Genomic DNA, 18833 nt, shown 5'->3' on the forward strand with positions numbered 1-18833 from the left:
GTTGTGATTTGTCTCAAGTATTTTAAGGCTTTCAGTTGGATGCTCCCCTATAAAGGTTATGTGTGTTTACTTTTACCACCCTATCCATTTTGATAAGAAGCTTATCAGTTCTTTTGTTAGGAGACGACAATGATATAACTGTATGCATCTTCTTATATCTCTGTATGTGTAGCCCTTCATATTTGTGACGAGTGAGTGCTATTCATGGAGTTCTTGACATGCTTACTACACTGCCATTTTAGAAAAACTGCCTTTGCCTATGTGTCCCCTGGTCAAGCAGCCAACAAAACACTCATCGATTATCTAAATACAAGGGTTCTTTGTCTTGGTCAATTTTCTATTTGAGGCTATTGCTGAAAATTGCTGAGACGGTTCAACTGAGCAACTAACCTGAGAGGTGTTGATAAAATATAAGCACTACTATGTTTTAATTCCATATGCTTTCAACAATATAATATGTAAATTATGCATTAGCCCAGATTGCCTCTTTTGCATTGTAAAGTTTCAGATCTGTTGCTTCGAGGTGTGAATCTTGATGCACTTTTAGTCTAAATATTTGATGTAAATATTTCAGGTATTTGAAATTTGTATAAAAATAGATTCAATGCAACTGATAAAGTGCTTACTGATAATTTCTATTCGATCAGCTTTCAATGATGATGTGTGACTAATGTTCAGAGGATTGGAGCAAGTTTAATGGACACAATTCTCCCTTCTAAGAGAGTGTCTGCATTTAAAATAGAAGTTCTCAATGAGCTGATAAAGAGCAAAGTTGAATTCCCTAAGCTTTCAATGCTTGATCGACCGGTAGATGACATTACTCTTGAATCCTAAGAAGTGCTAATACTCTATGTCAACTTTCTATTGCCTTTTCTAGCTTATAGATATTGAGTGCAAAAATGTATTACAAATTATTGATTCAAGATGGCTTTTCTCAAATTTACCTTTATTTTAGTTGTTGACGTTAATATGATTTTAAAGCATCATACTCGACGAAAATGATGCTTGATGAATGTCAGATAGTGCTGAGAGAAGCTTGTTTAAAAGTTGTCTTTTAAAGAGAATGATGCCTGAAAAAGATTCAACTTTTAAATGAATATTGACCAGGGTAAACAGACAATTCAATTGTTAAACTTTCTTTTCTCATTGTTTCTGACTTTAGCTGAAGGAATGTAAAAAGACTTTTTGACTACTATTTTCCCGTTTAAAAAATAGTGTATTTTGACTTTTGGCTTGTATTTTACTGTTTTATATTTCTAATTTTGGGTTCGTAATATGCCTGGCATTGCCCTGATTGTTATCATATAGATATATCTGAAGATTGATTAATATTGGAGTGAAATGTAGCTGTACTAGATAACTCTCCAGGTTAGCACTAATCCCCTCCTAATGTTAGCCAATGCCAGCCGGGGTATGACCGTGTTCAATTTCTTTCTATTCACTTCTTGTTGTCCTTGTTCTCATAATTTTCCAACTTCTAGAAGTATTTTTTTTTCCCACTTTCATGATTATTCATGATTTCTGTATAAATTCTAGACTTAACTTTGTTCTCTTACCAACTTAACAATCTATGGTTCACCCCATTTCTCAGGCAATCTGGTTTTGTGACTTTGCATCGTAGCTCTACCAAAAATGTAACCACTCACAATTTGTTCTTGTATTCTAGAAGGCTGAAATGCAAAGTGCACCAATCTAGCTACCATGGTCAAGGAAGTTTGATATCCTTAGACCTGCACCTGCAGTGATATGATTACCAGCCCAGGCAACAATTTTGGTTGCTTTTCATCTTGCGTTGTTTCAGACTTTACATAGCAAAAGTTTTGACATTTTCTTTCCTCAGTCAAAGTTCAAAGAAGGAGAGCATTCTAGTTAGAGCATATACCACCATCAATGAGAAAGTCAAGTGAATAATAGTATTTAATTACTATTAACTTTTCCAAATTTAAGCTGATCATCACAGTATATATAAGGCAAAAGAAAAACCAACAATGAAATGTGTCCCATACCAATAAAAACAGCATCTCAAGTGATTGTTCATGACACAAAACCAAGAATCAAGCCCCAAGGTTGCTTTCACTCCCTTGAAAAATATATCCATTCACTCATAGTCACAGCCCTTAATTCATACCCTGATCAGAAACAGTAACAAGTTCATATTCAACTAAAGAAAGATTGTTATCTTCTCTAACAGCAAATTTAGCAGGTTCAGTGACCTCGATTCGTCCCCATTTGTCAACTGCTAGCCTCATTGTTGTTCGCTTGAACATAACAATCTTAGCATTACGTAAAATCAGAGTTGCACCATGCTTCATAAGGTCAACTGCATCAGATTAAAACATCATCATTTTACTACGACCAAAATCACCATATGCAAGAACAACGCTATTCTATTGCTCAATTCAATTAAGCCTTGGTCACCATATTCTTTCCTTGAAAATACTACCCCTGCTCTAGATCAAATCCAAAATATTCAAAGCTGAAAACTATTCTACAAATGAACTCACAACAAAACAAAAAATTGGTTAACCAAATGTAAAATATTTGCAGTATTCTAGAAAAAATAGAAATGTCTTTACGACCAATTTTGCTTTATCGTGAAATATAGCACTGGATCAATAAAAACCCATACCAAATAAAATCTATTAATATAGAGAGGCTATCAATTTCTATGGAAAAATATGTATACAACTTGGTAGAGAAAACTAATACCCTGTTCATTGCGTGCAGTGAAGATGATGGTGCCAGTCTCGTCCCCGACAACGCTCTCAGCGATCCGCGCCGGAGGGGCGGGTCGGGATAGGAGAGCACGGTCCCTGTTAGGCCTCTGGGAAGTCTTGACTGGGGTCGATTCCACCACTTTTACGATCAAAGTGTGCCCACTCGTACCGGGCTTTAAATCCTCCACTTTCACAAACACCGGCTTTCTCTTCGCGTTCACCTGTCCCGTCGTAGATGCCGTCGTTGTCGCCATTTCTCAATTGTTTTCAAAGAATCAAACGAGTTGGTTTCTCTAAAATCCCAGCCCCAAACCCCAAGTGCAAACCCCTGGATTTTGGCAGTAATTCGACTTATTTAAATATGAGAGTAGAATAGGTAAAAACAGGTGGGGAAGTTTTAGGGTTTTTATGTGATTTGGGAATTTGGGTTGGCTGTTGGGAGGAGTTAATATAGAGCGGTCGAAAGGTTGTTGGTTTTTTTATTATACGTGTTCGATTATGGTTTTAGGAGGACCGAAATTTTTCCTCTCCTCAGGGCTGTCCTGCCGTACTAAATATATATAAACTTCTATATTTCTATATCTATACTTCAAACTTAAATTTCTCCACACTTACAGGTTAAAGTATCGGAAGATCCTTTTTTTTTTTTAATTGTTCATTTATTATATATATATATATATAAATTGTAAACAAAAAATAAAAATAAAATATTGATATAATATTATAATTATCCTAAATAACTTCTCGAAAAATAAAATTATTGCATTATTATTAATATTATTAAATATATAACTAAATAATCATTTAAATCAAGAACTGTAATTGTATTTATCAATTCTCGCGTCGAAAATAGTATTCAAGAAAAAATTTTAAGACGTTTGTAAGACATGTTAATTTTTTTTTATTTTTTAATCTTTAAAGTGTCTATAAATACTATATTTTAAGCCTTACGTACACTACTAGATTAAAGGATTCTCACGTGATTCCTTGATTGCCAAATGTCGATAAAAATCCCATTAATCCTTATGTTGCTTCCTTTTTTTTTATCTTTTTCCTATGTTTTCATTTTGATTTTATTTTTTAATGATTTATTTTTATTTCTATATTCTCACTTTAAAATTTTTTTTTTGCAGATAAATGTTAAAAAAAAACATAAAAAATGAACAAAAGTAAATTAACATAATCTATCTTTTCTCATTTTTTCTTTGCTTTATTTTTCTTAGATAAAAAATAAATTTATTATTTAAATATTTTTTAAAATCCGTTCAACCATACCATAGTAAAAAATCGTAATAATAAATAAGTCATTTGAATAATAATAATTGAAACTTAGGAAAAATATATAAAGAAGAAATCAATGAAAGAAAAGATAAAAAAAAAAAAAAGAGAAAAAGGCATTAATTTAAATTATAATAATGACTACTGTAAAGTTAAATAGTAATGAATGTAGAATTTTGTATCATTACATATATTATCACAAATAAAATTGATCTGATGGATTTTTTTTTAATGTTTTTTACACTTACATTTATATAAAAGATATTTTAGCATCATTGCATCCAAATTGGCGTGTACCATGTGATCTTCACAAGGATCATGACTTGTGATTATCGAAAACAATGGTGAGACAAGCTTAAGGTGGAGTTTCAAGGCATAGAGAAGACCAGACCATAGCATATTACAACTCTCAAAAGTATAGCATATTATAACTCTCAATAGTGATTTTGAGAACTTGAAGATGAAAGACAGAGAAATGTGAAGCATTACTCTGATAGGATCATGCCTGTTGTTAGCAACATTAGGTTGCTTGGAGATGAGTTCTAAGATAAGAGGGTTGTTGAAGATTCAAGAGACTTATCGTCGAGCATATCCTTGTCAGAACTGATCGATGCTCTTTATGCTCAAGTCAAAAAACAAAGAGAAGTCTTATTTCAGGTGGTAAGGGCAAAAAGAACTTTGGTGACAAAGGGAGAAACAGAACAAAGAAAGGGAAAGTAATGAAGATGGTGGAAAGAAGAAATATCCACCATGCTCACGCTATAAGAAAACAACTCATCTGGAAAGGTACTGTTGGTACATACCTAACATTGATTGTAGATCAGGCAAACAAACGGGGCATACGGAAAGTGTTTGCAAGAAAATGGGCCAAAAACAACCGACTGTCCAAGCTTTGATTGTTGACAATAATCAGCAACAGGAGCATATTTTTGTTTTAGCATTCTATTCTAGCAGTAGCAGACACAAGGTAAACTGGTTGACTGATAGTGGCTGCACACATCACATGGTTTCCTAACATTGATTGTAGGTCATGCTAACAAATGGGGTATATGGAAAGTGTTTGCAAGAAAATGGGCCAACAACAACCGAGTGTCCAAGCTTTGATTGTTGACAATAATCAGCAACAGGAGGAGCATATTTTTGTTTTAGCATTCTATTCTAGCAGTAGTAGATACAAGGTAAACTGGTTGGTTGATAGTGGCTGTACACATCACATGGTTTCTGATAAAGGCATGTTCAAGGTGCTTGACAGAACTTGCACTTCAAAAATCAGAATTGGCAACGAAGATTTCATTGAAGCCAAAAGGGAAACGTGATGTGACTATTGAGATTGCTTCAGATACAAAAATTATTTCTGATGTTTTATTTGTGCCTGAAATTGAACAGAACCTGTTAAGTGTTGGTCAGTTGTTTGAGAAGAATTAATCTTTGGTGTTTTAGGATAAATCTTGTGTGATTTCTGACCCTGCAGATTATGAATTAATGCCCGTGATGATTAAAAATGGAAGCTTTGTTGTGAATTGGGTTCAACTACTTTTGAAGCATATGCTAATTCTATTGACATGCCATCTTTGTGACACAAAAGAATGAGTCGTGTTAATTATCATTCTCTAAGCCATCTGCAGAAGCATAAACTGGATTTGAAGTTATCACCAATTCATGAACATGATGATGTATGTGAAGTATACCAATTGGGAAAGCAAAACATGTAGCCATTCTCTGCTAATCAAGTTTGGAGAGCATCAGAAAAGATACAACTTATGCATACTGGTGTTTGTGGCCCCATGAGACTTTATCTTTAAATGGGAGCATCATCTTTTCTATAGATGATTTCACCAGGATGAGCTTGGTTTAATTTTTGAAGCAAAAATCATAAGTTGCTGGGATTTTTTTGGAAATTCAAAGCTTGGAGCAAAAATCAGTCTGGCTGCAAAATGAAGGTGATCAGGTCTGACAATGGGACTGAATACATCTCAAACAGATTTAAGGAGTCTTATGCATTGAGCATCAAGTGACCGTCACTTAGAGTCCATAACAAAATGGGGTGAGTGAAAGGAAGAACAAAACAGAGATGGAGATGGCCAGATGTTTGATGTTTAAAAGAAATATTCCACAGAAGTTTTTAGACGCTGTCAACACCTATATATATTTTGCCTAACAGCCTTCCTACAAAAAGCATTAAAGGGTAAGACTTCTTTTGAAGCATGGTTTGGAGTCAAGCCTTCAACACAGGACATGAGGTTGGATGCATTTGCTATGCTCACATTTTAGAGATTAAAAGTGATAAGCTTGACAGAGTAAGTAGGCATCTTTGTTGCCTTTTTGGTTACAGTAGTAATACAGAAGGGTACAAAGTTTAGAATCCTCTCACTGAAAAGGTGATTGTGAGCGGAAATGTAAAATTTGATGAAAATGCAGCTTGGAATTCAAAAAATCACAAGTTAAATTTGGAAAGCTAAAATCAACTGAGTTGGGAGCATCACAAGAGCAAGAAACAGATAAAATAGATGATGAGTCAGATGAAGATTATCCTGTGAGAAGCATCAGATCACATGCCGAAACATATGACAGATGCAACTCTGTTGTGTTTGAGCCAACTCACTTTGAAGAAGCTGTTAAGTTAGCTGGCTAGAAGGAAGCTATGCAGGAGAGTTGAAGATGATTGAAAAGAATCAGACTTGGGAGCTTGTCGACAGCCCAAGTCATAAGAATGTAATTGGAGAAAGTAGGAGTTCATAACCAAACTTAATACTGGTCGTTTTGTTAATAGATTAAAGGCAAGGCTAGTGGGGAAGGGATACGCTTAGCAATATGGAGTTGGTTTTTCAAAGGCCTTTGCACTAGTAGCAAGGCTTGACACTATAAGACCTCTGTTAGCTTTGGCAGTTTAAAAGGAGTACAGAATTCATCAGCTTGATGCGATATCTGCTTTCCTGAATGTTTCCTTTAAAGAGGAGATATGCGTTGAGCAGTTTGAAGGATTTGTTGTGAAGGGCAAAAAACATAAGGTCTACCAGCTCAATAAGGCCTTGTGTGGATCAAAATAGGCACCAAAAGCCTGGTATGACAAAATTGGGAAGCATCTGTTACAGTTTGGATTCAACGGAAATGTTAGTGAGCCAACTTTGTATGTAAAGAACTCTGAAATCGAAGATTTGTTGATTTTTTCACTTTATGTGGATTATTTTCTAGTGACTACAGCAGCCAAATCTTTGTGCAAAAGTGTAAAGAGCTAATGATGAAAGTTTTTGACATGACTGATCTTGCTGATCAGATGACTTATTTTCTTAGGATGGAAATTCTTCAATCTCAATCTGGTTTTTTAATTGCCCATCAAAAGTAGTCAAAGCAAATGCTGAAGAAATTTCATATGGAGAGCTGTGAACCAATGAGCATAACTATAGCTCAAGGTGAAAAGCTTAGCAAAGAAGATGGTTTTGAGAAATTTGATGAGAAGACCTATGGAATCATGATTGGCTGTTTGTAGTATTTGACTGCAACCAGGCCTGAAATTATGTATGGAATTAGTTTGCTCACTAGATTTATGTATGATGCAAGTTCGATGCATATTAAGTCAGCTAAGAGGGCGCTCAGATATGTTAAAGGCACAATTGATTTCGGTGAGTGGTTCAAGAAGTCAATAGAACTAAACTGGTTTGGTTTTACCGACAGTGATTGTGCTGGCTCTTGTGATGACATGACGAGCACTTCATGGTACTCGTTCGCTCTTGGTTATGATGGATTTACATGGAATTCAAAGAAGTAGGACACTGTTGCTCAGACCACTGCAGAATCTGAGTATATTGCAGTTGTCGCTGCCATCAACCAAGTAATTTGGTTGAGAAAATTATTGAGTGATTTGAATCTTACTCAAGAGGAGGCAACAGAGATAAGGTGTGATAATGCTGTTGCAATTGCAAAAAATCCAATGTCACATAGAAGAATGAAGCACTTCAAGATCAAGTTTCACTTTTTTAGGGAACTGCAGCAGGACAAGGAAATTGCAGTGGTTCATTGCAGCTCAGAATTCAGCTAGTTGACATGTTCATTAAGCTCTTAACTAAGGTCAGGTTTGAGTACTTGAGGATGTAAATTAGAGTTTGCCGCAAAGCAGCAAAGTTTCTTTGTTGATTTTTTTAACTTTCTTTAACTTGCAATAACTTGGAGTGCACAAAACATTTATTTACTGTGTTAAGGAGACAATAGGCTTTTAGACTAGGCAGTTTTTTCTGTCTTAACATCCAAATGAATATCCATTTGTGAGAGTTAGCTTTCCCAACAAAGACTCTTTTTCATTTCATCGTGTTTGTTTTTCTTCTTCCTTGGTTGATTTCAAGATCTAACATATCCAACGCCATTCTCTATAACTACTGCATATTTGATTCCATCCATAACTTTGTTTTCTCCTAGGGGCACATAAAGATTTGTAGACTTGTAAAGAGCAACATATACTCAACCAATGATCTTATTTTAAAGTAATTACTTAAAATAACGTTGGATTAGTAAATTATCATGTATGACACAACTTTGCATTTGCCTGAAGAATACTATATTTCATAGCTAGTTATCTGAACCCCTTGGATGCTGTGGTAAATCAATGCTTAAATGACCGAAAAATGATTATGTTTTCATAAAGAGGTCAAATGCTCCACCACTTTGTTTGCCAGTAGACAAGGTTTCTGTTTTATAGAAAAAAGAGTCAATGAAGAAGCAATTACAGCATCCAATTATATCCCTTGGAAACATAATGATTCTTTAGTGTTGCCAGGCATGCCTGTGGCAGAAAGATCTTAACCTTTCCAGTCCATCTTTAAGAGATGGTTGATCAAGGGCAAAGCTCACTTGAAGCCAGTTCTTCAGTCCCACAATTAATCCTGCCACAAGTAAAAACATTTAGCACTACATTAGTATATGTAGTTTAACCAATTCTCAGCATTTCTATGCTTCTACTTCACTCAAAATTACTGAAGTATGCACTTCTTTCTCATCATACACTGAATATGTTCCATTTTTTTAAAATGATGAATCATAAAATTTATTGATCCAGAGAAACAAAAAGACAAGACTGCTGATGCAACAGAATTATGTACTTAATCAAGGAAAAAGGCATCTAAGACCCACCTGGAGCACTTAAGAAATTCTTCAACTAGACAGAAGCTAAAGCATGAAGGGATTTCAAGTCAATAATTTCTTTGATTGAAACACAAGTTGTGTTCCAGCAAAGTACCTATATACTTTTTTTATGTACATTACAATTGGATATAAGAAGATTACAAAAACAAAAAAAAGTCAAATTCATTCCAATAGGCAATAGCGGAGCTTGTGATTAGAAAATAGAGGAAGAAAATTTTTTGTCTTATCAAGTTGCACAAAAGGATAAAATAATGAAGACCTTGGGTTTGGTTTTAACACATTGAGGATATTTTCTTCTAATTCAGATCAGGTGGTAGCTATTTTTGATGTAAAGTAACGAAAGATAAGTTCAACCAGCTCTAAAAAACATCTTAATTCTAGCTTCCTAAAATGATGAACCAAAAAAAAAAAAAAAATGATTTCATTTTTGGTTAATTAATAATATCAATGCTAGGGGTTCTGCACTAATCTTGCAGAGTAGTCATAAAGTCTTTCTTTTGTTCTGCTGCAGCTACTTTCTGTCAAGTACATACCAGGCAGAATAATGACAGATTCCTCTTTGGCCAGTTTAACACTAAAGTCCGTATCATCATCAATGCCTTCTAGTAGTGGCAAGTCCAAGAAATGTGTCAAAATGGATTATGCATGTATAATAAATTTTTAATTTTATATAATTTTATATTTAGATTGAATTTTTTTATTTAACGTCAATTAATTTTAAGTTAAATGTTTAATATAATATTAGAGTTAAGATTTTTTTTCGTTATTTTTTTTTTAATTTATCACATGAAAGCTTTCTTTAATTTTCACTTACATGTGATGAGGGCTTATTCGTATCTAATAAATTTTTAATTTTTTGTATCTTTATATTCAGATTGAACCCCTCCACTTATCATATATTGATTTTAAGTTAGATACTTAATACAATAGATCGCTAAATTTATCTTTCACCCATTTCGAAAGAACTGTATCATATTTATGATCGTTCTCACCGTTATAAACACAGTTCTTTCTGATTTTTTAGGGCAAGTCATACATGGAATCTCCTTAATTCTATCATAAAGAATGTCTGAAGTTGTTTTATTATGTTAACGTATTTGAAGAAGAAATTCTTGTTAGTTTTCTCAAGAATTTAAGGAAGCGCCCCCAAGGAACATTTCATTTATCATAATTTTTATATCGCTTAAAGAAAAAGAACGAGTATAAAAGTAGAAGAACGTTCAGTACACTCAGATGTGCAGGTACATAAAGTGGAACATTTCTACCAGAATGAAGGTTACAGGATCTGAGCCGATATCGAGACAGGCCTTTATCTGCTCAGTAATCTGATGATGATCAAAAGCAAAACTAGAAGTTTAATAAATCTGTTCCAGGAATGTTTATAGCAATGTTCAGCAAAATCATCCACTTACATGTCTAGATACATGTATACATCCAAAGTTGAGCAAGTTTATGCCATTTTTGTCACGCCTTAAACTCAAAAATTTAGAACGTAATAATACCGTATACTCGTGAAACAAATCTCACGACCATGTAAGGTAATAGATATCAAATAAAATCAAAATCTTCAATAATCTCTAAAATAATACTTTACAGAATCTCAAGTTTATAAAATTATACTCTTTGTAATTTAGTTGAATATAATAAAATTTTTACTAGCAAATCCTTTAGAATCAATAATAAAATACTCACTCAAAAATTATATCAAGCAAAAATAAACGTTAATCTTACTAATTTAAGTAGTTATCAAGATTAAACCTTTCAAGATACCAACATTAAAATCTAAAACAACTAAAAAAGGTTAAAGAAATGAGTACAAACGACTCAATAAGTAACCAATATCCCCTAAAGTTGAATTAAGCATATTCAAACATTTAGGCCATAACATTTCTTCAACTAGACAGGAGCTAAAGCATGAAGGGATTTCAAGTCAATAATTACTTTGATTGAAACACAAGTTGTGTTCCAGCAAAGTACCTATATGCTTTTTTGATGTACATTACAATTAGATATAAGAAGATTACAAAAAAAAAAAAAATGTCAAATTCATTCCAATAGGCAATAGCGGAGTGTCACAGGTCGAGACTCAAGCTTCGAACTCGTACGATTTTAGGATTCGGGCATTCATTCTTCCGACATCCCAGATCAGCCTTCCTGTCACGGTTCACACCCTTGTGATGTATTGTCCACTCTGACCCTTTGATCTTACGGTTTTGCCTTACAAAAGGTACCTCATAAGGTAGAGGTGATGTGAATCCTTATATATCTCAGTGACCCTCCTATTATGATCGATGTGAGATTTAGAACTCCCCCTTAGGTCCGTGATATTCTCCGACACGCCTCATAAGGCAAAGGTGATGTGAATCCTTATATACCCTAGTGACCCTCTTATTATGTTCGATGTGGGATTTAGGACTCCCCCTTAGGTCCGTGATATTCTCTCGCACCTAACCTCGTGACGCTCTCGTCACGGAGGCTGGTCACCCTGCCTACCTCCCTCGAGGTGCTTGACGTGGATCGAACGGTTTAGGGTTGGCTCTGATACCACTTGTCACGGGTCGAGACTCAAGCTCCGAACTCGCGCGGCTCCGGGACCCGAGCATTCACCCTTCCGACATCTCAGATCAGCCTTCCTACCACGGTTCACACCCTTGTGAGGTATTGTCTGCTCTGACCCCTTGGTCTCACGGTTTTATTCTACAAAAGGTGTCTCACAAGGCAGAGGTAGTGTGAACCTTTATATATCCCAATGACCCTCCTATTATGTTCGATGTGGGATTCAAGACTCCCCCTTAGATCTATGACATGGAACTTATGATTAAAAAATAGAGGAAGAAAAAATTTTGTCCTATCAAATTGCACAAAAGGATAAAATAATGAAGACATTGGGTTTGGTTTTAACACATTGAGGATATTTTCTTCTAATTCAGATCAGGTGGTAGCTATTTTTTATGTAAAGTAATGAAAGATAAGTTCAACCAGCTCTAAAAAACATCTTTATTCTATCTTCCTAAAATGATGAACAAAAAAAAAATGATTTCATTTTTGGTTAATTAATAATATCAATGCTAGGGGTTCTGCACTAATCTTGCAGAGTAGTCATAAAGTCCTTTTGTTCTGCTGCAGCTACTTTCTGTCAAGTACATACCAGGCAGAATAATGACAAATTCCACTTTGGCTAGTTTAACACTAAGGTCCGTATCATCATCAATGCCTTCTAGTAGTGGCAAGTCCAATTTAACTTGAAATGTGTCAAAATGGGTTATGCATTTTTAATAAATTTTTAATTTTTTATAATTTTATATTTAGATTGAATTTTTTTATTTATCATTAATTAATTTTAAATTAAATATTTAATATGATATTAAAGTTAATATTTTTTTTATTATTCTTTCTTAATTTATCACGTGAAAGATCTTTTTAATCATTATTTACATGTGATGAGGGTTTGTCAAAATAAATTATTTCGTATCTAATAAATTTTTAATTTTTTGTATCTTTATATTTAGATTGAACCCCTCCACTTATCATATATTGATTTTAAGTTAGATGCTTAATACAATAGATACTGCTAAGTTTATCTTTCACTCACCCATTTCGAAAGAACTTTATCAGCTTTATGATCATCCTCACCATTATAAAAACAAATCTTTCTGGTTTTTCAGGGCAAGTTATGCATGGAATCTCCTTAATTCTATCATAAAGAATGTCTAAAGTTGTTTTATTATGTTAACGTATTTCAAGAAGAAATTCTTGTTAGTTTTTTCAAGAATTTAAGGAAGAGCCCCCAAAGAACATTTGATTTATCATAATTTTTATATCGCTTAAAGAAAAAGAACAAGTATAAAAGTAGAAGAATGTTCAGTACACTCAGATGTGCAGGTACATAAAGTGGAACATTTCTACCAGAATGAAGGTTACAGGATCTGAGCCGATATTGAGACAGCCTTTATCTGCTCAGTAATCTGATGATGATCAAAAGCAAAACTAGAAGTTTAATAAATCTGTTCCAGGAATGTTTATAGCAATGTTCAGCAAAATCATCCACTTACATGTCTAGATATATGTATACATCCAAAGTTGAGCAAGTTTATGCCATTTTTGTCACGCCTTAAACTCAAAGATTTAGAGCGTAATAATACCGTATACTCGTGAAACAAATCTCACAATCATGTAAGACAATAGATATCAAATAAAATCAAAATCTTCAATAATTTCTAAAATAATAATTTACAGAATCTCAAATCTACAAAATTATACTCTTTGCAATTTAGTTGAATATAATAAAATTTTTACTAGCAAATCCTTTAGAATCAATAATAAAATATTCACTCAAAAGCTATATCAAGCAAAAATAAATGCTAATCTTGCTAATTTAAGTAGTTGTCAAGATTAAACCTTCCAAGATACCAATATTGAAATCTAAAAAAACTAAAAAAAATTAAAAGAATGAGTACGACGACTCAATAAGTAACCAATATCCCCTAAGTTGGATTAAGCATGTTCAAACATTTAGGCCAAAACATTAACTAAATGAATCAAAAATATTTTGAGTAATCTTACATTCACAAACATATCTCAAAGCCAATTCTTGTATCACAAAACAGAATCAAATATCACAAAATTATAAATTTTATTACTCTTTCATAACAAACTACGACCACACTTAACCCCTGTGACATAGGACAAATTCAAAAATTTTCCTCTAGTGCAATGAGACAGAAGTATATCAGAAGCAACCAGATTATTGCACTAATAATCATAATTAACCTGTTAGTGCAATGGGACAAACAAAGATCATAGTAACCCCTTTTAGTGCAATAGGACATAAGTATATTACCGATGGCATTGTAAACAAAAACCATATTCTCAACCGATGGTATGGTTCGAAACTGGTATCAATATCACAAAGTACATATTGACATGGCCAACAATTAAGCCCCATTGGCACGGTCAGTACATAGTTATACTAGGAGAAAAAAATCAAAATATATTTTCAAATTCCCTAACATATACAAATTCAATATTTGTGTCTTTCTCAAAACAAAATCCATAGAAAACAAATTTCATAATCATTCCGAAATAAAATTTCATATTTCGACAAACAATGAATATATAAATATATTATTACGAAATCATATTAAAATATCAAAACCATATCAAATTATATTCCAAACTCATAGCAAAGAAATCATATATATATATGTATATTGCATGCTCAACCAATTTATAAAACAAATGAATAAAATAATATATATTATATATTTAAACTCTAAACATGTTGAGGCTGATTTTTGAGGCATAAAAATCGAAGGGATATCAAGTCACTTACCTAATACATTAAACCGAAACTTAAGCAATAAATCATTTAATTCTCTTAGTATCCAAATAATTCAAGAAATATTCAAAAAATTAGAATTTATCATGAAAACAAAAAATTACGAAGGCAAACCTTCCATAGGTCCTCATAAGCAAATTGGCTTGTGAGGTAACCTTTCTGACAATTCGAAACTATTTGAAAGGTTTTTTTTTAGCATATAAAATATTTTATTTTAATATGTCGAAATGTATAAAATTGATTATAAATATGAAATTAAGGATTAAAACATAAAAATCAATAGCTATATAAATTTTTGAAAATTTTTAATTTTTAACATTTAATAGTAATCATTTTTTTTTTTTATAAATCTGAATATAATTTAATTACTCTTTAACAACAACGATAACATGAAATTAACATAGTAAATTAAAATAAGTAAAAATTCATTAAAAAATATAACTAAAATTCAAGTAATTTATAACTAAATACATTGAATATTGGCTGAAACAAGTTTTAAAATAATTAAAAATGAGAATTTTTATATTCTGAAAATTTTACATTTTATGATCATTTGGCTCACTCTGAGCCACGAAAGCTCAAACATACTATAGTTCCTAATGACAAAGGGAATCATGAATTTATAGTAGGGATGTAATATTACAACCTAGAATTTTATTTTGGCAAAAATAATTTTCAGAAGCCTAAGTTTCAAAGGCCAAAACCTGACAAATTATCACAAACAACCTAAATTTTCTGGGTTTCAGATTCATGAAACCTATTTTAGGGCTTCGATTCTCTTAGCCTATAAATCATATGAATAAAACCAATTATATCCTAGAAAGTTCACATTTAGCACTATAAAAAACACCTAAATTTCAATCAAATCGGCCACCGGAGTAAGGAGTTTCGATGATTCAAAGTTGGGCATTTATAACTACTAAAAACCAAAAAATTGAAACTTCAAACATTCAATTCTTATAAATTACTTAACCAAATGAAGTGCTAACCATATGAAGAGCCACACATACCATTAGAAAGATCTTGAAGAAACCTTCTATTGGTACCTACAATTTCACTGAATTGTCATCGAAAAGTCATCAGAATATTTTTAAGATGAAAAGATACAAAAATATAAATTGTGGTTTGTAAAAAATCACTCAAAACATGAAAATTCCAAAAGTTTTAAGCAAAATCTTACCTTAATCAAAGGTTTTTTAGAATTGATTTGCCCTTCCTCTTCCTCTCTTCTTCTTCTCGAGGTTTTATTCAAGTTTTCCTTTTGTTTGTTTTTTAGTTAGAGAAAACTATTGACAAAATCTATTGATAAGTTTTCTTTTATTTTCTTCTCATTTAGTTTTTTTTTTATCAATGATACTCATGGGCTGGGTCACTAATCAAGCTATAGTCACTTGGGCTTAGGTATTACATACTCCCCCACTTAAAAGAATTTAGTCATCCAAATTCAAAATTCGTATTTCAAAATTTTTGTCTTTCAATTTAATGTCACATACAATCTTCTTCTTAAATAGATCTATGATATATCACCTTAATAGCTTTAATTAAATATTCTCTTTATTGTTTCTCACATACCAAATCGATTTAAACTACAATATATATAAATATATCCATTATAGCCTAATAAATAAATATTTAGATTATCTAATCTCAATTCTTGTTCCAGGATGCAGTCACAAAGCATAACTCTTACAAATTTCATATACTCGAAATATCCCTAATACTCAATTTAAATCATAGCTAGGTAAAATTATCTTAATGTAATTCTGAATCTTCAAATAATTCTTTACTAACAAAATCAAACATAACAATTATACTACAATTTCACAACTCTTGCAAAATATCAAATTTTTAAATATCAAAATCTATAATCTATTTATTATTAACCCACAATTAGTCTCCAATTTAAAAGAATTCATTATTTATTAAATTAGCAATAATCCAAAATCAATAACTTAAATCAAATCATGCTTCCGTTGTGCACACTGGTATTTCATTCAAACCATAACCCAAAAACATCAAATTGACTTTATATTATTTCTTACACCAACAAAATCACTTATCCATAACATCCCTTACAATGAAGTTTATACTTTATTCTCATAAACATGTCCACCTGTATCCTTAAATTTTAGTAACAACATCACCAATTGGCTGCCTTAAAGACATCATATACTAATTCTTTTTTTTTTTTCTATCATAAAATTTGTATTTAACCATTATAAGATTGTGATAAATGTCAAACTAACACAATTGATTGTATCCATAAATTCAACACAAAAATCTAAACCTAAAACTTTGAGTTCGTGATACAAGTCCTTGTTCACATATTATTATTTTCCAAATTTCAAAGATCAAATTCCACATATCCATTTCACCATACAACAGGCTTATAACTATCTAATATCTTAAATTTGCCTTCAAGAAAGTATATTATTTATTAGCTTCAAGTTAATGTCAAAAATATATTTTCGACGAGGAATCCTTTTATAAGAATTTCAATCAATATACTTCAAGTATATAATTTATATCAAAAGTATAATTGTAAAACCACCTAAATACATCGCTTCATATCATAATTTTCTTAAATTCTTCAAAATCGCATCCATACTCAAAATTACCAAATAACAAAATCATCTTTGAAGTTGACTTTATCATTATAAAAGTCATTCTTTGTACTTATAACATATAGTTTTTATACACAAAATATATCATAGGCCCATGATAAGTGTAATCTCCATAAAACATTATTCATCAATTATCATATTGCCTTTCAATTTGAAATCATAATCACAACCTAATCATATTGACTATTTCAAATTCCAACAACTCCAAAGTAAAAATAAAAAGATCAACTTCAAACAATTCTATAGAACACCAAGTCACATAATCAAGCTTACAATTTCTTCTTTTGATTGACATAATATTTCTTATCAATATAATCATTGTAAATTGTAATGAGGATCAGGACAACGCTATAGATCATATCCTAAGTTTCTTGGCACATAACTTCAGACATAGCCCATTGAATACCCAATATAACTCCAAATTCAAATATGAATAGCTTTCGATTTCTATAAGCCAACTCTCAAATAACAATCAAAATCTTCACCAGACTTTAGGCATATAGAATCATACTATTCCAAAATTTCCTTGGAGTCCAATATGTCCTCTATACTTATTTAATAATGATTTAGTCTTAGCAAAACCTAATTCCATAATTCTTAATACTTAGTCAAAATCCATTTTTAATGACATTTTTCAACGACTGCAACCTTAGTTTCCATGTAGGAATCATAACATATGTCTTATACCATAATATGTGATATTCTCACTCAAACAAACTCAAATTCTGTTTTAATCGAAAATCATAATTACTATTTTATCACACGAGCATTAATAAATCCTTTGCCTTTCAACTACAATTGTAATTTTTCACACTTCTGGCTAATCACATAAGATTCTAACTCTAGTCATCATGGGTAAATAATTTTCAATAAAATAAAACATATCAATATAGACAAATGTCTTTATTTATGCATATAACGCTATTTACTACCAGTACAATATAATAAACAAAATCCATTAAGATAAATTCCAAAACCGTAATACCATACCCATATCATAATCGAATTCTAGTAAATTCTTGAAAAGTCAATTCCTACCATCAAGTTATATAATACTCATTGAATCAAAATCACACTAATATTACTGAAATCCTTATTTACATAATAATTTCTATTGATCCTAACTATAAGTCTAAAAATCGTAATCCGTAAAGAAAATTTACAATCAATAATAATAAATATCTCAAAACTTCATATCAATTCTTGTCTACCTAATTTTCATACTTTATCTCGACAAAAATATTTCATATCCATGATAAAAAAAATTCAATAAAAATCCATTACAAAACTCCAAAATCTTAATTGATTGAAAATCTAACTTCGATATCATAGCACGTCAAAAGATTCAAATCATTCTCTACAATAACTCTTAAGCTTAAAATATCCAATTTATATAAAAATCCCACCAAAGTCACTTCATTTAAAGGTATATCACTTCATCATATATCTAATGTTTCAAATTTTGGCTCTAAATGGTACAATAAATATCGTAATTAAAAATTCATCAAAACCCATAAGCAAACACAAAACAAACTATCAAAAATAGAAAATTTCAACCTCAATTCTATAAGATCTCTAAAGATAAAATAAATCATTCTCCAATATCAACTTGAGCTTTAAGGCAACTATCTTATCAACTCCACACAAAAATTACTTTCAACCTATCATTACTCATAATCAAATTCACCAATCTTTCTCCTTATTATAAATTCTAAAATCGATGCCTAAGAATCAATCAAACTA

General features: G+C 31.7%; 1 protein-coding gene and 1 long non-coding RNA gene across 2 annotated transcripts; both read right to left on the reverse strand.

Moving 5' to 3' along the window:
• Window positions 1-1904: 1904 nt before the first annotated feature.
• LOC111282338 (uncharacterized protein At4g28440-like) lies at window positions 1905-3251 on the reverse strand. Its single transcript, XM_022870380.2, has 2 exons — window positions 2710-3251; window positions 1905-2320 (listed from the first exon to the last, which is right to left on the reverse strand). The coding sequence occupies exons 1-2, from the start codon at window positions 2969-2971 to the stop codon at window positions 2118-2120; spliced, it is 465 nt and encodes a 154-aa protein (XP_022726115.1). The 5' UTR covers window positions 2972-3251; the 3' UTR covers window positions 1905-2117.
• Window positions 3252-8601: 5350 nt separating this feature from the next.
• On the reverse strand, window positions 8602-15788 carry LOC149518866 (uncharacterized). Its single transcript, XR_016342476.1, has 3 exons — window positions 15647-15788; window positions 15477-15523; window positions 8602-8869 (listed from the first exon to the last, which is right to left on the reverse strand). It is a non-coding gene; the product is annotated as an uncharacterized LOC149518866 (long non-coding RNA).
• Between the last annotated feature and the right edge of the window lie 3045 nt (window positions 15789-18833).

Source organism: Durio zibethinus, chromosome 5, assembly GCF_047325235.1.
Source record: "Durio zibethinus cultivar Kanyao isolate XHJ-2024 chromosome 5, ASM4732523v1, whole genome shotgun sequence".
In the NCBI taxonomy this organism is placed as follows: domain Eukaryota; kingdom Viridiplantae; phylum Streptophyta; class Magnoliopsida; order Malvales; family Malvaceae; genus Durio; species Durio zibethinus.